The 22,709-nt window shown below is 39.0% G+C and overlaps 4 protein-coding genes across 7 annotated transcripts; 2 read left to right on the top strand and 2 right to left on the bottom strand.

Annotated features, from left to right (window-relative positions):
* Positions 1-5,171: 5,171 nt before the first annotated feature.
* LOC131320069 (uncharacterized) lies at positions 5,172-6,843 on the bottom strand. The gene has a single exon (XM_058350635.1). The coding sequence runs from the start codon at positions 6,544-6,546 to the stop codon at positions 5,290-5,292; it is 1,257 nt and encodes a 418-aa protein (XP_058206618.1). The 5' UTR covers positions 6,547-6,843; the 3' UTR covers positions 5,172-5,289.
* A 2,695-nt stretch (positions 6,844-9,538) lies between these two features.
* Positions 9,539-12,822, bottom strand: LOC131320062 (wound-induced basic protein-like). Its single transcript, XM_058350621.1, has 2 exons — positions 12,496-12,822; positions 9,539-9,883 (listed from the first exon to the last, which is right to left on the bottom strand). Exons 1-2 carry the CDS (start codon positions 12,564-12,566, stop codon positions 9,811-9,813), a joined length of 144 nt encoding a protein of 47 aa, XP_058206604.1. The 5' UTR covers positions 12,567-12,822; the 3' UTR covers positions 9,539-9,810.
* A 740-nt stretch (positions 12,823-13,562) lies between these two features.
* LOC131320047 (ethylene-responsive transcription factor-like protein At4g13040) lies at positions 13,563-17,965 on the top strand. Of its 3 annotated transcripts, none has more exons than XM_058350608.1 (7): positions 13,563-13,903; positions 14,751-14,832; positions 14,973-15,103; positions 16,429-16,513; positions 16,658-16,966; positions 17,337-17,458; positions 17,540-17,680. In XM_058350608.1, exons 2-6 carry the CDS (start codon positions 14,790-14,792, stop codon positions 17,426-17,428), a joined length of 660 nt encoding a protein of 219 aa, XP_058206591.1. In that variant the 5' UTR covers positions 13,563-13,903; positions 14,751-14,789; the 3' UTR covers positions 17,429-17,458; positions 17,540-17,680. The 3 variants fall into 3 exon arrangements, with proteins under 3 accessions (XP_058206591.1, XP_058206575.1, XP_058206582.1); XM_058350592.1 differs by having other exon boundaries at positions 13,565-13,903; positions 16,658-16,838; positions 17,540-17,965; XM_058350599.1 differs by having other exon boundaries at positions 13,565-13,903; positions 14,743-14,832; positions 16,658-16,838; positions 17,540-17,965.
* Positions 17,966-18,874: 909 nt separating this feature from the next.
* On the top strand, positions 18,875-21,926 carry LOC131320032 (uncharacterized). Of its 2 annotated transcripts, none has more exons than XM_058350581.1 (4): positions 18,875-19,041; positions 19,230-19,343; positions 20,939-21,043; positions 21,598-21,926. In XM_058350581.1, the coding sequence occupies exons 1-4, from the start codon at positions 18,945-18,947 to the stop codon at positions 21,753-21,755; spliced, it is 474 nt and encodes a 157-aa protein (XP_058206564.1). In that variant the 5' UTR covers positions 18,875-18,944; the 3' UTR covers positions 21,756-21,926. The 2 variants fall into 2 exon arrangements, with proteins under 2 accessions (XP_058206564.1, XP_058206557.1); XM_058350574.1 differs by having other exon boundaries at positions 21,481-21,926.
* Positions 21,927-22,709: the final 783 nt, after the last annotated feature.

Genomic DNA, 22,709 nt, shown 5'->3' with positions numbered 1-22,709 from the left:
AGCAGTGCCAATCTCAATTTGCGAATCTTATATCGTTTGGAGCCCTAATCTTCAATTAAATTTTTTTTCACATAATTACTAAAAGATTTTCAATTTAGAAGTTGTTTCAATGGTGAAAATGGATTTTTTTTTTCTCTTTTTCTGAAAAGGGTGTTTGGGATATTTTTTGGGTATATTGAGGTAATACCCAATGGTTCAAAAAGAAAAAAAGAAAATAATTTTCATACTCCTCTTTTTTCCTCATGCATTATTTATTTTTTTTTTTGTTCATGAGAGGCAATTTGATAATTTCACATGGATAAAGACATAAAAAAATGTACAAATATATAAGAAAGAAAGTGTGGAAATTATTTTTTTTTAAAGTAACTCGACAAAAAAAAAAGATGCAAAAAATATACAAGGAGAGTGTGAAAATCATTTAAAAAAAAGTAACTCGCAAAATTGTATAAATTGGAATGCACAATGACCATCTAAATGGCGAAATTATGACGCCCCAAACCTTCTTAATTCTGATCAATTGTTTGTTTCGTTGAGGAGATAAGATGAGCTCCCATAGGTTTTCTTGTAATTTCAGCAACTCATTCAAAAAAGTCAGTTAAGTCTCTTGCCGCCAACAATCTCTCTCTCTCTCTCTCTCCACATTCAAGAAACCATCAAGAAAAAATGTCAGAAAGCGGAGACACCGGTGAAGGTCCAGATGACAGAGAAGCGAAAAGGAGGAAATTATCAGACCCAAAACAACAAGAAGAGGAAGAGAAATCAATCCCCCCTAAAGGAAACGAATCTTCTTCGACAGCTAACCCATCCGGAAAAGAAAACACAGGAATCGAACAAAAACCAGAAGAGGCAAAAACAGAGGGTTCCAGCGGTGCACAGGGGTCGTCTGAGTTTGAACGAAGGATTGAACAGAGGATTGAGCAGATTTTCGGAAGGGAAAACATTCCTCGGCCAGTTTTGCCATTGAAGAAGCGAGAACTCTCTCGAACCCCACGAGGGTATGATCCAAATCTCGTCTTCTCGCTATCGGAATCGGGGTAACTACTTGCTCCTTCCTCTTCTTTGTCAAGAAACCCTTGATCAGTTTTAGGGTTTTATGTTTTCTGTGATGAGAACTTCTTGAATCCCTTACGGAAACGCTATTTGTGAGTAAAGCATGATTACACCTGTCTATCCACAACGTGTGATATGGGTTTCAATTCAAATTATTACCATTTTCTCGACAACCAAACAGAAAATCCTTGTGGGGTTTATCCTTTTGATATTTGTTTTACCATCTGTCGCAACCACTGGGATGATAAATGAGATCTTTTGATTAAATTCCTTGAATAATCATGACCATCTTTTATTTTTGAGATATTTGTTTTACCCTATAATTCTCTTTAAATTCTGTGATGAGAACTTCTTGATATTTGTGAGTAAAGCTGTAAAGCATGATTATACCTATTTATGCACAACGTGTGATATGGGTTTTCCGTTCAAATTCTTCCATTTTCTCGACAACCAAACAGAAAATCATAGAGGGGTTTATCCTTTTAATCTCCTATACTGATCAGTTTGCTTTCTTGATTCCCTAGAAGAATCATGACCGTGTAGGTTTTCATTCCAGTTTTCTCCCATTTTCTCGAAAACCAAACAGGAATTCCTTTTTACCAATGGAACTACAAGGATTATGCAACGATTGTTTTGGTCAGGTTCTTGAATGAAAGCGAACATACTACTCGTCCCGAAAAGATTGTCTAGTCCGAGGAATAAAGCAACAATTTTCTTTTTTCAGATGAACTTAAGTAACCTTTTCTCCCCTTCTCCTTTTCAGGGATTCCTCTGAAGATTCCGGCCCACCTGATGATTCCGAGCCGGTTGGAATTTTGCTCTTTGAAATCCAGTTGAAACCCAGCAACCGGCTAGTCCTTCCTGAAGCAAAAACATCAGACTATTTCCCTACTCCATCAACATTTAGCTCCGGCAATATGGTTAAACTCCGAATCACTGACCGCCACAACAAGGAATGGGAAATGTCAATCGTATACTATACCGATGAGAAAGCATACATGTTTTTAAGAGGGTGGACAGAATTCGCTAATTGGCACAGATGGGATTCCGCGGATGTCATCGGCTTCTATAGGCCTCTCCCGCGTTTTTCCGTCAATCATTTCCTGGTAAAGTTCGAGAGGACCGTGGAGAGTTTACCCGAAATTCCAGACTTCAGGAGGGAGAATTTCCTGTTCCAGATCGAGCTGAACACCGGTGATCTTGGATACAGTAGGCTTTTCATGCCCAGTACAGAGGTGGAAACTCATTTCCCTGCGATAATGCACGTTCCGGGTGCGAACCGGAGGAAGGAGATAGTGAGGTTTACGGATGCTAAAGCCAAGGATTGGTACATGGATGTTATATACTACAATGCGAATTCGTACATGATCATAAAGGAGTGGGATGAGTTTGTGAAAGAGAATAGCTTGGAAGCTGGGGATGTGATCAAGTTTTACAAACCGGTTGAGCCCTTGCACTTGAGGCACTTCCTCATTGAGATTGTGAGAAAAGATGCCGGGACGAATCCGATCCGACCGGGGGGTGAAGGGCCGAGTGGGAGTGGTAGCTACAAGGGGAAAGAGAAAATAGCTGCTGGATAGACAGACAAGTTGTGCAAAGTGACAGTCCAGCAAATGAGTCAATAGCTCTCTTGTAGATTCATCAATTTAGACAGAAAAGGAATTTAAGATCAACTGTACACACATACATATTCAGATTCAGGTTTTTGTTGTTTGTGTCCTTCTGAACAAAACTGTTTCAAGTGAGTAATCCGTATGAGCAATTTCTCCATTGTTAGTGAAACTTGCAGCAGTTTATCGTCGGAAGTCAGTAGAATAATTAGATTAGCGCCTTGGAAGAGTACTACAGCGTATATTGTCTGAACTTTTGGAAAATATCTGCATCCAATGGATGTGGGATATTTTAGTTTCTTTCTTGTTGGTTTTCCCTTATATTACCAATTTCAACATTTTTCCTTGTTTATTTGTTGTGGTTATGCTTAGTCAGTAGAATAATTAGATTGCTTTTCCAAATTGTTTGGAATGGACTACTCAGAGCCCACGTGAGGCCTGTGATACCCAAGCCTTTCTTACTGTCTCTTATTTTGGGGTAAACATTTAATAAAGGCTGCTTTTTAATGTTCAGGTTAGCTTGAGTGAGCCTCAACTAATTCTAGAGTCTAGAAATTAACGACGCGAGAACTCTCTAGTGGACAAGGTTGCTTGTCCCCAAGTCAAGTGAAGATCTCAAAACTCATTCCATCAGTTGGACCCCAAAACAAAAGGCTTTCCAGTAGTAACATATGTAAGATACCAGACTACATGCTTCCACTGCCATAATTCTGCTTCTGAAGCCTCTTCAAAGCAATTTCATGAGTTTCACCAGACTCATGTAACCACAAGAAGGCTCTACACAGTGCCAATGCCGACATGTTTTGGTATCCGACACGTGACAGACAAGGACACCACTACCCATTAACTGGCCAAAGGATGTCGATTGAGACGATATCAAATGGCAACTAAGTTTCCGCCGGATTTGCTGGGAATGCAAGCATGAAAATCTACTAAAATATGGTGGATAGTAATGTCAAAAGTGGACGTATAGTTTCAGTTAGGGGTGACAAACGGGCGGGTTTGAGTCAAATTGGGTAAGTTGTTAGTGGGTTGGGTCTTTAATGGGTCAATGACCCATTAAAGACCCATTAACTATGAGTCTAATTACCCATACCCAACCCGACCCATTTATTTTAAAGCAAACCCGACCCGCCCATTAACCCAATTACATATATACTAAAAATTATGATCGAAAAATTAGAAAAGTAAAAAAAAGTTATGATCAAAACTCATAAATTTTTTCAAAAAGATGAGAATAAGTAATTTTTTTTGTCTTATTGATTTTTTTGTCTTTATTCAAAAAATTATAAGTTTCGACAAAATTTTTTTATTTTTTCGATTCCTCTCATCAAAACAAATTAATAAGCACAAAAATATGACACAAAACAAAAAAAAATGCAAAAAAAAATTGAATAAGGACAAAAAAATTAGTCAATTTTTTAATCCAAACCCTTTGCGGGACTACCATGAGAAAAATTTATTCACGGTGGAGCACAATTTCACGGGTCCATTCGCGCAATTAATAGATGAGATGTGTTTTCAATTTTGACTGGTCAAAATAATTGTTACCGGTCACAATTGATTTTTAATTCGAACCATTCAAAATATTTTTAGACGCGTGTGATTTAGCACAAAACAATTGAATAAAAGAGAGAGAAGGCCATGCTCCTGGGGGGCGGAGGGAGAGAGAGAGAGAGAGAGAGAGAGAGAGAGAAGGCCATGCTCCTGGGGGGCGGGGGGAGAGAGAGAGAGAGAGGGGGCGTACTCCTCCACTTTTCAATTGCAAAAGAGACCAATTAAGAGATGGAATTTGATGGGTTACTTTCATTACCCATTGAGTCATTTAAGTTGATCCAATTGATGCCCAATTATGACCCAACTAATAATGGGTTAGCTGGGTTTGAACCCATTCTTACCCAACTAATAAATGAGTTGAATTGGATTTATTTTCTAGTTGATGGGTCTAAATTTGTTAATAAGTCTGGGTTCAATTTGCCACCCCTAGTTTCAGTACATGCAGCTTTCCATCAAATAGTCCCCACATGCCTCTTAAAGAAAGTTTCTGTTCTGTCATTGACTCATTCATGAAAGCATGTGCTCTCTCAACTTTCTCAGTTCCTCGTCTAAAGTGCTACTCAGAGGTTAGTTAACACCAATTGAGCTTGGAAAATTATCAGGCCAAATGGGAGGTTGTGTATTGCATAGACTCGGGTACTAACATCGGGTGCATGTACATGTCCAAGTATCGGATTGAGGTAATCTTCATTTCGAGGATACGGGAACACACCAGAAGATGTACAAATATTTTGATTAGACAATATGTTTGCTAAATTTATTGTTCAACTAGACATGTCCGACACATATCTCATATCCTTATCCTTGTCTCCAGTATCCGACACGAATACTTTATACATTTTGCGTGATTCATGCAACATAGGTCATATTCCCATCTTGACAAACCAAGCCAAAAATCAACAAAAATCACTAGAAAAGAAAAGGTCATAAGCCAATGCACAAATCTCCTGGATATGGGAGATAAAAACCAACAACAAAGAGGATATATACTTATAATTTCTTAGAACAACTACACATGCATAGCTATGCAACTTACATAACACAAAGCTACTACTTAATATCTATCTGTATCTCACTTGTGACCCTTTTTCCCAGGCCTGCTGCTGACATGGTGCAACCATCCAAACCCTTTGATAGCCTTGGAAATCTTCACAAGATTAGGCTTCCCCATTCCCAAATTAACCTTACCTGCTGAAAACTTCAGAGCCTGTAAACAACATAATCTCCCATCTATGCCCTCTTCCTCCTCCCCCTCCTCCTCATCGTCATCGTAACGATCTCCAGACTTTCCTTTCTTCTTGTTCTTGTTCTTGTTCTTGTTCTTCTTCGTGTTGCTTTTCGCCTTGGCCTTGTTACTCGAATCCCTGTCATACGTCTCCCAGAGCGAATCCATCCCTTCTTCGCCGCCATCCACATTGTTCCGCTCCTCGAAAAGCTTGCACGCCAACGTCTTCTTCCACTCCACCTCCCTCCTCATCGATCCATAGTTCCCGAGATTTGATTTCAGCGCTCTCGAACGTGGGCTTCCCAAGAACATTGAAGTGTACTCTCCTCCATTATCAGTTCTATCGACATTTCTTTCGGACTTCCCACGAGCTTTTGAAGTATGCTCTCCGCCATTATCGGCACGAGCTGTAACAGTACCGATATCCCTACTTGTTTTATCACCTATTTCCTCGGATCCTCTTCCCACCAATTCCACTCCTTTTTTCACTTCAACTTTATTGGAATTCATGTCCGGTGCATCTACTTTCTTCTGTTCCACATTGTAAACAAAGTCTTCAAACTCATCCAATTCCTTGAAAAACCCTTCTAGCGTCTTGGCTTCCTTAGTTGGCTGAGCGATTTCTTCCCAATCAATTTCCACAGTTTTCTCTTCCAAATCAAAGAAACAGAGTTCCTCTGTTTTCTCAACTGAATTTTCGACTGCGTGGAAATCGTTTGACGGGTTGAACACCATTTTGAAGGCTTCAAGCTCCTCAAAATGATCAAGCTCTTCGCCGCCTTCGTCTGTTTTTGACGGCCTTAATCTCCGTATAATTGAATGGTACGTCGAGAGGAAGAATCCCAGTTTGGGCTCGGGTAGTTCGAGAGCAGAGTTCTTCTTATGGAGGAAGACGGGAGAGAGAGTGAGGAAACCGAGGAGGAGGAGGAGAGAGGTGGTGATGAAGAGAGGAGAGAGAAAGGAGAGGAGCTTGAGAAGGTATGGTGAGAAGAAGAAGACGAAGTAAGAGAAGTAGACAGGGTGAGAGAGAATGAAAGAGAATATCAGATGCAGGGCAGAGATAAGAAGAGTGGAGAAATGGGTGGTAGTCTTGGGGTCAGACATTTTCTTTCTCAGGTGGAGAGAGAGAGAGAGAGAGAGAGGGTGGAATTGTGAAGTGGAAGAATGGTGGTGGGATGAGGAAGAAGAGAAGTGAGTTATATGATGATATGGTATCTGGTCTTTGTTTTGTTGTGACAACAAATGGGAAAGGTATGGGTGATTTTGACTGTGATTGTGAAAGCGAAAAAGGCGTGATTAAAGGGAATGGAGAGAGAGAGAGGGAGAGGGAGAGGGAGAGGGAGCAGGGGAGAGGTCTAACTAACAAGGACAATAAAGATTAAAGGGAGGGAGGGAGAGAGTCTAACTAACATGGGCAATAAATGGATAGTCCGATTGATTAGAAAGTTTATTTCTCATACAATTGATTAGGATTTAATTTTTTGGATTAGATCTTAAATAAATAATTTCTTGTGAACCCGCTAGTTTGAGTCTGAATGGGCCTACCTTTGACCAGACCTGAAAGAAATTAGTTGAGATATGCGTAAGCGATAAGCTAGTTCAAACATCCCTAACAGTAAAAAAGAAAAAGAAAAAAGAGTAGGACTATTGTCCTTTATAACCTTTTTGTTATCCTTTTAGTTAGTAAATTGATTTTGGAACTTCAATTTTAGTCGCACTCCACTTTGTGTCTTGATTATAGAAAATTGCAAAACAGAAAGTAAAGTGTCACATGCTAAAAATGGAGTGCCAAAATCACGTGTTTAATTAACACCGCATAACAAACTGCTACAGGGCTATTATGGATACATGCCACGCTATAGCCAGTTTAGAAATTTTGCTAATCTCATCCAGCTGCTATAAATGGGCAAGGAGTACAACACAAGGCTTTCACATTATAACCTGTTAATACTGATGTGTATATCCTGTCCAGAAAAACTTGCAAAAAACAGAAGGCTTTTAGTTTACACATAACCAAATTTTCTTCAAATTCACCTAATAACCCACTCAGATCCAAGAAAACAACAATTAATATTGACGGATCAATATTTTCTCCCCAAACGGATCAGCTATGACTAAGTCTGGTCATTCTAGGTCGGGTGGGTACCATGGAAGGAAGCGACCCAGGGGAGGTGTTGTGCGGCATTGTGCTGTGCACATCCGGACCATCCGTTCGACAATTTAACGGTCCATATTTCATCTCAATAGTGAATATAGCTCGGATGCTCGGATGATGAATATGAAATAAAACCGTTGAATTGCCGTACAGACGGTCCGGATATTCACCGTACCATATACCATCTCCCGGTTCGGAAGGTAGATGGGATTTCATATGCACATGGAAGGCACTCATGCCACCACTCAATTGCTTGCCATGCATGAACCTCTGGGCTCTCAACTTTTCAACACAAGAGGACCCTTAAGTCTTTATCCTTTGGTAGTTAAGTCTAAAGTCTTTATCCTTTTTTTTTCTTTTTCGGTTCGCCGGTCAGAAGTGTTCGAGATAGTTTACGCTTGTCTCAGCTAATTCTCTTTCTAGTCGGGTTAAAGGCCAAGATTAGGGAATACACAAAAAAAAAAAAAACTTTATTACGACCTAACTCCAAAAGTCGAACCGTTGTCAATTATATAGAGAGAAAAATAAACCTATCAACCAACCGCGATCCGCGATAGGGGCCAACACAACTAGTGCAGATCTTTTGTTTTCTAGCTCTTTCCTCCAATGAATACCAGCTAGTTTCCAGTAACGTGGCTTCCGATGAGCTACAATGACAACTACTATTGTGTACTGTCGAAACCAAATAGGCTCAAAAAGATGCCCCCTTGTCTTGTCTTCAAGCTTCCGATATTACCCAACAGGCAATAAGTCAATAACCAAGAAAACTAGACCATAGCTCAGATTCAGCTTGTCGAGATTCTTCGACAATAACAAATCCGTTCAAAAATTTTAGATGACTTTATCCACCGGCCTAGGGCTATAAAAGAATGGAGCATCTCGCGAGCTTGGAGCAGCTCGCCTCGTTAAGACTCAGTTCGGCTCGGTTCGTTTAGTAAACGAGTTGAATTCGAACTCAAGTTTGCGGCTCGTTGAGTAAACGAGCTAGCTCGGTTCGTTTGACAAAAACTTGGCTCGTTAAGGGTGACTCGGCTCAATTAAAAAATCTCGTTTAATAAAAGACTCAGCTCGGCTCGTTTATAGGATTCTCATTGTTCTTGTGTTACAATAATACTACGTATACAAAGATTTATCACAACAAGCCACAACTACTGCTAACTCAGCACACTTGAAAGCCATGTGAGTCGACTTACCACGTAGTTGTGGCTTATTGTGTCATTTAACCACTGTCAAAGTGGGCAAACGAATTTTCACCATGTCTCACCTGGCTTTGTTTTTCACTGAGTTGATTTCACCGAACCATGTAGAGACTAATGTAAGAATCCAGCACTACTGAAATCTAATAAATGAAGAAAATATGATTCATGGGGCACAAAGTTGTTGGCTATTTCCATCTTCCTTTTTCTTCTTTTTTGATTCAGTCGTGAGGGATGTCTGAGTCAATTTACGTGCACCTCGATTCGATTAAAATTAGGTCATCCTCTCCTTGGGACCAAGGGATTCAAACGAAATTACTTTATTGGGGCCTAATCCCAAGAATCGAATCTTAGTCAATTGTACGAGGAGCAAACCTACCAACCAGCCAAACTAACCCTTCGGGCTATATCCATCTTCCTCTGCTCTTTTCTCCTAGAGAAAGGATCTCTTTGCTGGTCAACACCCTACAATCATGTGTTTCCTCCTCCGAGCACCGTACAATCTCATAGAGTCGAATTCGGTGTTAAAGAAAGCAAAAGTGAAATAATTAGAGACTAGATAAAATGACAAGTGAATCCTTCAATAGAAAACTCATCTAGAACCCATCCTTGGTACGATCCACCCGAGGATATTTATGCAACAGCAAAATTCTCAATTTTTCATAAACCCAAAAAGCAACAGAGTATGCGTAGCTGAAAAAAAATTCATATTACCAGAGAGAACAAACAAAGAAGAGAAAAGACGAGATGAAAACCACGTTGGAGCCGGTAAATTTACATGCAATTCCAAAGAAGGCCGCTATCGCAAGCCCCAGGCTTCCAAACATGAAAGGATAAAAGCATCGTGCATTCAGAAGAACTGCCCATAACATCTAGTATCTCTCAACAGCACATTCGAAGGAATATCTTACAGAACCCCAAGTACAAGTCTCATCGGTAACCAAACACACTTCATATAGTAGTTCATTATAATCCTCTAAAAGATTCCTATCTGATGCCAAAGCTCAATCAAGGTCATCACTCGTTCATAACAGGCTTGTTTTCACTAGCTTTTGGCTTCTGTTCCCTCGGTTTCTGCTCCTCAGTTTTCCTAGATTTGCCAACAAGTTAAAAACCCAGAGTTAAAACCACATCACCATAAAACGAGATGAATTTGTACTACTTGTGCCTTTATAAAGCTGTCCAAAGAGTTGATTATCCAGCTGTGGTTACCAGATGCGGGGCATTGAACTGAAACTGTATGTAGAGTTGTGAGTACAATCCTCTAGCAGCAGACTGATGGACTGCAGGGTTGTAAGTACAAACAAATAAACGACAGAAATAAGTGCACTATGCCTTGGGTCATTGGAGTACTTGCCTATTTTCCAACCTTGTCATCAAAATGATTGAACATATTAAAGATGACGTTCCATCATGCATGCTATTTGCACGTGATGTTATCATGTGTAGCATGGACACAAATACGAACACGCCGAGAACACGGGAAAAAAAAAAAAAACATAAAAATATGTCATAAAAGTATGCAGTAACATTTTGTATACAGACATATACCACTTTTTTGTGTAAGATATATACATTGTTCTGTACTGCTATTATACTGTTACATACACACATTTATATATGCAAGATAAACACTCATAGACATAGCGACATAGATACAACGAATATGTACCGGCACATACAGACATATATGTAAATGTACACATATAGGATTATTAAAAGGTTTGATTACACTAAAACCCAAATATTTGATAAATAACATGTTTACCCCTGTAAAAATTAAAAAACACTACACTTCTACCCCCGCAATGTCCCTGAACGTGTCCCAGGTTCCCCACAAGTCCATGCCATGTCCCCCTCTTTATTTGAAGGGACACCCCGCATCCAATACGCGGAAATGGCGACCTCTAGGAATGTCAGTGCTTCATAGATGTTATCATTGTAGATGAACTAGAAGAGGAATTAACAATCAATAGTAATATTAGAGAAGCATTGTAGTCGCAAGATCTAAAATAAGTAGGCAAAATTCAAAATAGTATCCAATATAAGGACGTATCTTGAGCAACAATGGAAGTAGATCTAGTAGAAAAGTGAATATCGAAGACCAACTGATACCAAAGACTTTAAATTGTGACAGCTAGGTTCGATCAACACTAAAGATTGAGACATTGGAGATGATATGCCCCTTAGAACCAAATTTTGTTGTCTCAAGTGGAGGGGTGCATCTGGCATATGATCCCATTGGCAGTCTATTGATTTCCTTTTCCTCCAAAAAAATGTACTCCCTCCGTACCATTTTGATAGTCCCATACGAAAAGATGTGCAATTTTTGGATCAAAAAATAAAGTACCATCATTTTACGAGTTTCTTCGCACCAAATTAAATATTTCAATTAGTTCTTTAATTTTTTAATTTGGTGAGAAGAAAATCAAAAAATTATGAATGGAAGTACAATTATTTTTTTATCTGAAAAGTGCAAGTCTTTTCGTAGGAGACTATCAACATGGGACGGAGGGAGTACAAAATCAATCAATGACAAGGTTTTGTTGATTGTGGCATAATTTTCACGGCATTGTAAGTTGAAAAAGGATCCAACTTCAATAAATTTCAGTGAACATATGGCCCTCGACAAAGCAGAATGACGAGAAAAGATTAATGTAGCCGATCTCAATTGATTAGGAGGCTTATCTTGGCTTGGTTAGACATAAGCCTGACTATCACAAAAAAAAAAAAAAAAAAACTAACTTGTTTAGACATAATACCAATGACACTTGTGGATTAAACCACTGAGCAACTAGGAAACAACTCATCACTAGCAAACCCGACAAAAAACTACGTTAAGCAAATAAGTGTACTTGAGATAAGGATGCTTTGATAGATGTTTAGTAAGATCAGAAATGTAGTTATTGCACATAACAGAATGCATTCCGCTCACACCACTCCACATAGGATATGGTAAATTTACAAACACGTGCATGCGCTCTAGCCTAGGCAGTTAACAAAACTTTTTAGCTCGATTGAAAACATAGTTTGCAGGTAGTGGAGGTTAATATACTTTTATCCTGTTTCCATCTACCGGGTATAAAGGTTGTTTGCTGTTAACTCTAACAAGATGAGACATCTTCTTTTTTCTGGTGAGACATCCTGTATTCTGGCGCCCATGGTTTCAACCAATGGCAATAAGCCCACTGGGATCGAACATATCCATATTCGTATTTGATGCATAGAGCTATAGATGGTTAGACATTTCACATCACAGCCCCGTCAATGGAAATTCCAACATTTGAAGTTTTCCTCAAATAGGGAGAGTGGAGACAAAATGATGAACAAATTGGAAGACGGGCATACACTTTCACACTACAAACGTGCAGTTCCCGTTTTTTTTTTTCAATCCAAAACTCATCAAAAATTGCAGATTCCGAAAAGTAGACCCAATCCCTATACCATATCGATAAGGTAAGACAAAAACACGTGAATTTCTACATTCTAAACGAGTGTGGACTTGACCCAGTACAAAGAGGCAGCCAAAACATCAATACTATATCAGTGATAACCCAATTCAACAGGACGCAGAAAACTCCGAAACAAAGGATATATTCATCACGTTTACACAAAAGAATCATATATATTCATATACGTACATACATAGAGAGAGAGAGAGAGAGAGAGAGAGAGAGAGAGAGAGAGAGAGAGTAGAATTACCTCTTGTCAGAGGAACCACCCTTCTGGCTAAGGAAGGACCTGAAGAGAGGTGAATTGACGTCGTAGATCATTGTCGCTTTTCTTCTTCAGATTCCCAGATGGAGTAATCACCAAAGCTATTCCCACAAATTCGTACTAAAACCCTAATTCCCTCTGCTTCTTCTCGCTGTTTCGTCAACCGTCACGTGCTGATTTTGTTCACGTTCTAGCGGACCGGGTCGATCAAGGCCCACCACCTCCCGAGTATCAGGTTTAGAACTTGGGCCATCAGCCCAATTTCAAAATTTCAGCTGTGAGTCTGCGACCACTGACTGATCACCGACGCCTCTTTCGTTGTCCAAATCCAAATGCTAACGTAAATAAGTACTTATTTTTTAAATAAATATTTTTTTTTAAAATTGAAAGTGAAATATTATGAAAGATTGACATATCTCATAAAGTAAAAATATATATTTAAAAATTAATAACCTTAGTAGAACAAGACCTGAGTAAAAAGAACAAGAGGATGAATTCTTAACGGCTCACCAATTTTTGCAAATCATGCACCTTCTTGATCAGATTGTTTTTGGGATGCCGCTGTGTTTGGTTTGGTTTTTGAAAAATAGTAAGGGTAATAATTGGAGAGAGATAGAGAGAGAAATGTTAAAAGTAGGCGGAATTTTTTGAAAAATTCTTTTTGAAACTAAAGAGAACACAACATTAAATTTCATATTTTTAAAAGAAAATTATCTTTGGCAAATCTTGTTAAGCTTTTTGTCAAACAATTTTCGTTTTTCGATTTGTCTCTACTAAAGCAACAAATAAAAAAAATCATCAAAAGATTCAAACTTAATAAAATTTCATCACAATTATTCAAAAAAATTAAGAAAAATTTGGTTCTTTAGGAAGGAAAATATTTTTAATAAGAAATTAAATTCTTTCCACAGTAGAAATAAAATTCCTAATTTCCAACACCCATTGTGAGTCCCACCTTGCATTCTTCCTAATAATCTAAATCATGGTAGAATATTCATGAAAAAAAAAAAATCAAGACCTTATTCAGCCTTTTGTTTTTTTTTTTTGTTAAAACATAGACCTTTTGCTTTGGAGGAGAGAGAGAGGGGGGTTGAATAAAGTCAGCCAAACGAAGCCTAGCATTCGCCCTTCTATTCAACCAACCACCACCCCCTTCTCTTCTTTCTCTGTCTACGCCATTACCACCACCACCAGCTTCCCATCCAAACGGGAAAAAAGGTGGTAGATCTCCCTCCCTCCCCCTCTCTCTCCCTCCACACACTCTCTCTCCTCCTCCTCATACACCACCGCTCCCCCTTTCCAACCCACCCACTACCTCCCAGATTTCAAAACCCCACTTGATTTTCCTCGGGTTCCACGTTTCTCCAACCACCTTACCTTCTCTGCCTTTCAGGTATGAACACAAGACTCCTTTTCTCTTCCTAGTTAGCTCAATCTCGTACAAGGGTGCTTTACGACTTGGTCTTGGTACTTACTTTCTTGTTTCTGGCATTGGCTTTGGTGGGTCTGAAGGCTTACAACTGTTTATCTCATATTGGCTACATCGGTTTCTCTCGATTTGTTGGGTTTTTCTTTCTGAAGTGTGTTTTGAAGCCTTTGTTCTTGTTGGTCCGTAAATTTCCCTGTACCCATCGGTAAAAAGGTGGTAGGTTGGTGGGGTTGACTAATCCCACCAAATTCGGAATTGCTGGTTTGGGTGTTTGATTTGAAGTCTTGGAGTTCTAAATCCGGCTTATTGACTGTTTTGGGGTTTCTTTTTCCTCAATTTTGACCGCTCACCAAGTTATCACCTTTTCTAATGTTCTTGTCTTAAAACTTGGAATGAAAATTTACAAAGTGTGAGCAACTGAGAACAATTGAATGTGTTTTAGTTATTGTGTTCCCTACTTACACCCCTCCCCCCTCTTTCCCCATATTTCTGTTTCTATGCTCCTTTGTGCCAAATTGCTTTATGTACGATATAAGCTGCATATGCTATATATGGTTAACGTTTTACTCTGTAGCTTAAATGGGGAATTACATGGTTAATTTAGTCGTAAGGACGGGCTAACTTTTTCTACTTTGGATTTCTTTCCATTTCTCTGTTTATCTTAAGATCGTAGTTGTTTTTTGGTCCAGGAAAGGGGACCTTTGGAGTTGCCTAGCAATTGTTTCTACTAGTTAATCCTAATCTTGTAGTTGCCTTGGCATGTATTCTATTGCTAAATTAACAACTTTTTATAAAAACTTGAGGGCTTCAGCTGAATCGCTGGGCAGCTGTTTGGAACATCGGCATTGACATGGTAAGCATACGAAGGCGCAGACTCTTGGGACTTTGCTCTGGTATGCCCACTCGAACTTGTTGTCATTAGAAATGAAATGCCTTATATAACTAGCATAACAAAGATTGCTCATCAAGTCGAGAGAAATCTTGAATTGTCATAAAATTTAAGATTGATGATGTGCAATTGGCCCCTTTGTAGGGCGAAGTTCTTTCTTGTATCCACTTCTTAGGTTTTGCGAGAATGGAAATGCTTCTGGACATCCTATCCCGAGCACAAAAAATGTCAGTGTTCATCCTATGCCTTCAGTGGATGCTGAGAAGCCAAAGGAGGTGCATAAATTTGTTGTATTTGTGTTCATAGTGCACTTTATATTTTAGTGTCTGGTGAAATGCAGTTTTTGTCTTTACTGTTCTTTACTTTGGTTCTTTTTTATTTTGAACAGCCTTACTTTTGTACTTGATATCGTGGTGGTATGTTTCGTCTCCTTGCATCACCAGTAAATATGCTCGCATTTCTCATCTAACCCCACTTACTGATGCCATGTATGGGTTATAATATTGGGTTTTGAATTCAACATTTTGGGGATTTAACTGCTGGCAGTTCAATAGACATTTTTGTCTCTAGCCATGCATTGAAGTATGGAACTAAAGATCAGTTTCTTGTTTAGTTAGGGAGATAAAGATCAGCTTGAATGAAAGTCAACAATACAATGTGGTCCAATATTTTAGTTACACTACACCAGAAACACAATAGTTGGTGCTGTAAAAGCGTTAAAAATCTGGTGATCCCAAAAAATAATCCGTAGGACTAGGATTTCTCTTCCTCTTTGGCAAGTCAAACATCAAAAGGCCAATGCAAAATGACTAACGAATTGCAGATAATAATTCATATATATTGGGCTTGTTAGGGACTACTTTTGCATTATACAGATACTGTACTGTGTCTTCTAAGTTCTATCTAAGCAACTCCTCATGCCATTATTGGGAACCATCAATGTTGCATGCAATACTACTAAAAATGGCCTCGTTTGATATTTCACTATGCATGAAATAATTTTGTTGCGATTTACAAGCGTTCAAGTTTGTCTCTATTTGATGTGCGCTCGTCTTATCTCCGCATGAATAATCTTATATATCGACATTTGATAGATAAATGTAGAAAATTTATGATTAGTTTGATGTTTTGTTGATTGTGTCACCATTTTGAGGGAAATTTATTTCGATAGGAGGATGATCTGTTATTTACTGTGGATAAACATCAGTTTTGCTTAATAATAGCATGGGCTTCGTATAAGTATGTAATCATTTCATTTATTTGAGGTTGTAATGGAGTTTTAAAGGTGTCAAATTGGATCACCATGTCATATTATTCTTTTGCACTCTTCGCACTTCCAGTCTCTCACCACAATTTAGTAAAGACTGACGGCTTTTCCTTTTCACTTCTTTGTTGATAGAGCTTGGAAAAATAGACACAGATTTTCTTTCCTTTCATGAAGTTCAGTCCAGTATTTTATGTTTAGAATCCTGGCATGCCACCAAGATATCTAGCAGGGAGGACATTATTTAGTATTTTATGATCTACAAAATACCTAATGAATTTTTGCAGCTTTCGTGTATTTCAAGCTTATATTAGCATTGCATATGTTGCTTCCCAGAAAACCATTCCAAAAGCAAGTCCTGGGTCGTCAAATTTATCTGGTTCTAGTACCTCAAAAGATCAGCATACACACCAATATCCAGGTATGTCTTTTTGTGTACACCTTTTACGAATCTCAGAGTTATTTATTTCCAGTTCAAAAATTGGCACTCTCTCTGTGTGGAGATGGTGTTTTAATGCTTGTGTATTCCTCTCATCATTGCCTTTGTCTTACACATTTTATTTAGTGCCGGAAGTCAAACGCAGAAAGCGTCACAGGAGAAAGCATTTTGAAAACCAAGAACCATGTGTCATGAGAGGTGTCTACTTAAAGAATATGAAATGGCAAGCTGCAATTAAAGTTGACAAGAAACAAATTCATTTGGGGACTGTGGGCTCTCAAGAAGAAGCTGCTCGCTTGTATGACAGGTATCAACGCCGATTTTTGCCTTCCTTTCGGCAGCCACTGCTAGAAAACGTCTATGGGCTTAAATTGAAACTGTACCTTGAGTTCTCCAACCTTTTGGGCCTATGGCCCAGTCTCATTAGTGTGGCAGGTGAGATCTCAGGTGGTCATGGGACAGTTACAGTGACAGCTTCAAAGCTGCGTGGCTCGTCCCGTTGATACAACATTTTAGATGTTTCTCAACTTTCTGCTTTCACTGATCCTCCAATAACTCTTGCATTTTCCTGAATTTCAAGGACAGTTTACAGTAATTTCGAAATTGGAACTCGCCTCCTGTGTTTCTTAACACATACTCCATTCACTTTTCCTTCAAGTGCTAATCTTTGGGGTACAACTACAAAGTTACACTTGTGATTTCTGTACCATATAAGTAATTTCGGCTCTGAATTACTGTTGCCTAAGACACTAGGTAGATGTGAACTACTATGCTTGAAGAACCCATTACTACATTTTATTTGCAGGGCTGCTTTTATGTGTGGGAGGGAACCCAATTTCGAACTCTCGGAGGAAGAGAAGCAAGAACTTCGGAAGTTCAAGTGGGATGAATTCTTAGCAATGACTCGTTCTTCCATTACCAATAAAAGTAAGCTTACCTCCCGCTCTTGTGATGCACTTGTATTTTTATCTTCTGGGTTTACATAGTTTCCATTCGAAACAATTTCAGAACTCCGAAGAAGAAGAAGCGGGGCAGGCCCACCAAGAAAGTCGGAGCCTCCAATGCAGGATAGTGACTGGGAAGGTGAGGAAGGAGTCAATGGCTTCTCTGCTTCCGAAGATATAGAACCGGGCGCTTCAGTTTCTTGAGATTTTCAATCCATGAACAAGGTTGAAAACCAAAATGATTGTAATTCGGCCTATAGACTTTCTCGTTCTAGTATTTTTTTTCAAAATAAGATTAATTGTATAAAAGGTCCATATTAGGGCAGCTTATGAAGTACGTACCACGTCAGATTTATGTCTTTGATTCAATGAGAGCTCAAATTGCAGTTCTTGTCATCAAAAACATCTTCACTTTCTCTGTATTACTAGGAACGATTTCTCAAACTAGTCACAGCTGTCGATTATTTTTTCGGCTTATCGTTCCCATTCACTTCACTTTCTCTGCAGATTTCTGTCTTTGCAGCTTCGGCTTATTGTTTCTGTTTTGGACTTCCTGGGAAGTTTGAGCTTGCAAGTTGCAATTGCCTGAGAGATGGGGCTTTACACTTTCTTCACAGAGTTACATTTTTTGGTTGTGTTGTGACATTGTTTGCTTCTCTTCATTTTACTTCTCACAAGTCACAGACTGATGAATGAATGGAAATGGAGAATTGTTTTTATCTGGAAAAGTGTAAACAGTAATCAGCTACGAAAATGAGGCCATATTTAGTTGGAATTTGAACTAGTTTAGGGAAAAGAAAAAGATAAACAAATCCTCTCAGATGCTATCAACTTTTTTAGGGGCTAGTTCATATGGAGCATTTGCTCCGGCTTCCAGTAGGTCTCACTAGGGGGTTCTTCCAAGCCGGTCCTATTTTGTCACTGCCAACTTGTCTAAACCCACCTTATGTCAAGCTCATCCCACATAAGCGCCGTTTTAAGTAAATTGCCAAAAATATCCCCGTCTCATCTGCATATTTGGTGTGAATTTTTGGAGATGTTAATTCTTCAAAGGGGTATACTAGGGCCAAATTTATAACCTCCCAGAATTCACACTCTAAGAGTTCAAACCCCCAGAAATTCTGCAAAAGGGTAAAATAGTAAAAGTATCTCAAGAAAATGGGTTGCAAGGGATAGCGCGATAATAGAGGGTCCGCGCGGAACCCTAAGTAAAAAATTGGACAAAGCAGGAATTTCCCTTAAAAATAAAGAAAAACAAAAACAAAATGAAAGTGAAATGAGAAAACAAGTGTTTATTGCTTTTCCTTTTAATGGGCCAAGACTCATAGTTATGGGCCTTTTCTCCGTCGTAGACCTCCCGGTGAAGGGGCGCTTAATTGGGCTGTAAAGCCCAATCAGTAGCTAATGTCAACCAGTTTCATGGCTTCTCACTGCAGTGAGCAGAGAGAGAGAGAGAGAGAGAACTAAAAATGGCTACTGATGACAAAACCCTAGAAGTGACTTCTTCATCATCCTCTTCATCGGACGGTTGGAAGGAGCGAATTCTCATCCCCACCCTCCTCGCAGGTCTCTCTCTCTCTAGAACCATAATTCATTCCCTTTCTTTTTAGCTTGGCTCCGTGTTTGGCTGCTCGAGGAAAACAAACCCTACTGCCGCTGGAATACGGAATTAGTCTGATTTCATTACCTCCTCCTCGGAAAAATTTGAATTCTAAACAAAGTGTTCGAATTTCTGATTTTCTTCTTGTTAATAGGAATTGCTGGCGGGGGATACGGATTGCTCTCGAAACATAGCAAAGTTCACGGTCTCGCCAACATTTCTGCGACTTACGCCGCTAATTTCGCCATCGTCACTGGTTGCTATTGCGGTAAATCCCTCTCGTAGACCTTATTCGACCTCTGTTCATGATTCAATGTGTTCTGATCATACTCTTGAATCCTTGTGTGTATTATCTCTTCTGAAGAACATTTCGGCGAAAACTGATTTTAAAACTGAACCAAACAAGATCAGATGCTCCTCTTTTGCTATGAAGTCAGGCTTAGATAATTGAGTCTTGCTTTGCATGCAGTACGCACCATGTCTAGTGTTCTTCATCTGGCTGCATTGCATCAATATGGATCAAATAATCCATTGGGTGTCCATCGTCAATGCTTCCATTTGGATTTTTTATGCTCCTAATGTTTTGGGGCATCCCGACAATTATATACCTGCTAATCCGATGTCCATGAATGATGAACCCATTCATATGTGTGCCGCACTCGCAACTATGCACTTCTGCTATCAGCTGGTTCGCTTCCTTTGCATCAACACATCATAGATGAGTCTCTTCTCTCTTCTTGTGAGGACTGCCATTTATCTTCTTCATGTACTTGTAGCTCTAGTTGGAGGTTTGCTTCCCCTATTTACGGTCATAAGAACCAGTGCAGCGAAGTCCCCACCTCATATTGTGCCGGAATGGTATTTCGTGCCAATCTATGCCATTCTTCGTAGTATACCAGACAAAGCGGGAGGTGTAGCAGCAATAGCACTAGTTTTCATATGTCTCTTGGCTGTTCCTTTTTTTAAAAGTATGTATGTACGTAGTTCAAGTTTTCGCCTGATTTACGAAGGAATTTTTTGGTTGCTTTTGGAGGATTGCTTAGTACTAGCTTGGACCGTCTGTCGCGGGAACTGGAAGAACGGAAATTTACTTTTATGTTGAAGTCTTTCCCATTGGAATGCCGGGCAAGACCTCCCAACCACCCATTAGCTTAGGGTCTCATAATGTATTTTGATGATTCAAGCATTTTGTAGGTCCCGACATGGCGACATGTATTTCATTCAGGTTGATCAAATTAGGATAAGTGTCTAAATTCAAATCAATTTATGAGCAGTGAATTAACGGTCGATTTTTGTCCATGTTTGACCAATCTTTTTTTGTTGAAGAGGTATGTTTTTAGAGGTGTGTAAGTAGAATCATCCTATATTTTTCTGCCTTAAGATGCTTCGTGGAATACAACGGAGTGTTTCCGTGACTCTCGTGTTTATTCAGATTTCCTACCTTGTGCGGATGAGGTTTTCAGTGAATAATGACCTACGTGTCTATTTGTATTTAGGCTTTCCATTAAGTTTCTAATTCTTTACTTTCAAGAAGGAATTATGTGAAGTGTCGTGATTCCTTATGGAATCTCGTTTTCTTTTAGTACTCTAGTTTTGATTTTCACAACACGCATATCAACATTAGATCAATTTGCAACGAAACACTCTTTGATTTAGCAGAAAGTAATCTGTGTAATTGATTTTGATCCTTCAAACACCAGAGGATTATAGAAGTTTTTTTAAGAGAGTAATTTGAAGGCAACTGAAAAGGGTTTTGCTTTTTATTTTTTTTATTAGTAGTGAAGTTTGAGATTTACTTTGGTTGAAGGGCCAGCATGGTTGTTGGGTTGTATGATTGTGTCCTTATTCTTTTATTTGTTTCAGGTGCACGCGAGTTTGTGAGAGCGAGCAGAAAGGCTGAACCTGATGATTTACTGAACTCAGCAATTGCAGGTTTTGGAAGTGGTGCAATTCTTGGTCGCCTACAAGGTTAAATTTCAGGAAACGAGTTTCACTCCCCATCTCTCTCTAATACTCAGAAACACTTAGGCATGAATGCGCTTGCAGAATAATACTACTATACTAGTACTCCCTCTCAGTTCTGTTGTCCCTTCTTTAGCTAGGTATCATTAAATCTCAGCTCTTACCAAGAAAAAAATAATTTCTCCTAAGTGAGCTTAGATTGGATTTCTGTGAAGCTGATGCATTTGGGATGATCCGACTGATTGGTAACTGCTTATCACGTTCTCTGTTTAATTATGTTATGATCATGCAAAGGATTGATGGTAACTAATCTGCTCTGTTTGAGCTGCATATCACTATCTGGTGTTTGTGTGGTTTTGAAGTGGATGGTTGTTAAGGTTCTTTGTTTTCGCCTTTTCGTTGATTTCCCACGAGTTTACCTTTCTTTCAATGACTTTTTTCAGGTGGTCAGGCAGGTGCTATACGTTACTCAATCATCTTCGCAGTTGTAGGAACGACAGTTGATTTTGCTACTCTTAAACTCAAACCTGCTCTGAAGAGCTTCCGTGAATCTATGACAGGGAACAATGACGGTTCACAGAAACAAAATGGTGGGTTGAAGTTGCCTGAATGGTCACCCATCCAAATACTGGATGAGGAAGCTCTTGCCGCAAAGAAAGCTCGAGAACAGCTCTATGCTCAAAGAAACGTCCATAATCTTACCAAAGAAGAATCTTGAGTACTTGTTACTTCTCCATGTATCAAGTTTTGATTTGTTTCCATTTCTATCTGGCATTGGCTAATAGATGTATTCCCTGGGTGTTGTTTTTGTAAAATGCGAATACAAAATCCTGTTTTGTAACTTTCGTGGAATAAATTGGATGAGAAAGCTGCATGATTTCACTCTCAATCTTCAGCCTTTCCCTTCTTTGTTTAAACCATACTGTGCCTCTATTTAGACTTTTCTTACAAGTTGGATAGCGAAGGTTTAGAGAATCAGAGACTCCCTTTAATCAGATAAGAGCTTCTCCGATAGCGTGATTTTCGGGTTGCTATTGCTATAGTTAAAAAGAGGTTCAAAATTTAGTGCTCCAATGGCATGCTATTTGAGCTGTTACATTTAGCCACAATTAAACTTGATGCTCCGTTTAATTATGTTGGAAGTAGTGAAAGCTTTTTAGGTAGGCAGACTGTTATTGCTGCTCATAATATTGCGAGAGCAGCTTTATTAACTGTAGAATATTGTTATTAATATATATGGGTTGATATTACTAGTCAAAAAAAAAAAAAAAAATTCAGCTTTTTTTTTTCTTCTGACTTCTGCAGCCAATTCTGAGCACTTGGTCAACAAACTAGCTTCACTATGGATACTAGTACTTGGTTATCCATAGGGTGAAAACCAGTTTAAAAAGACAAGGGCAGACTGGGCATCATAGGAAAACTTTAACTCTGAAATTGAACACTCATGAATCAAGATTCATATGGAAAAACACGAGCAATCAAGAAACTAATACCAACAGTTTGGGGTTCAGGGCCAATCTATCCGGAAAAAAAATTAATTTGACAGAGACTCAATTGAAAGGATTCTGATTTTCATCTTCATTCACGGCTAAACAATTTCTAGTGCTCACCTTCATCTTCCATTAAATAGAGAACGGTTCCTCGCTATTCAGGTTGGAGTTTCTCTCTTCTT

Source organism: Rhododendron vialii, chromosome 1a (assembly GCF_030253575.1).
Source record: "Rhododendron vialii isolate Sample 1 chromosome 1a, ASM3025357v1".
In the NCBI taxonomy this organism is placed as follows: Eukaryota; Viridiplantae; Streptophyta; class Magnoliopsida; order Ericales; family Ericaceae; genus Rhododendron; species Rhododendron vialii.
This window is presented reverse-complemented; position numbering and strand designations above follow the sequence as displayed.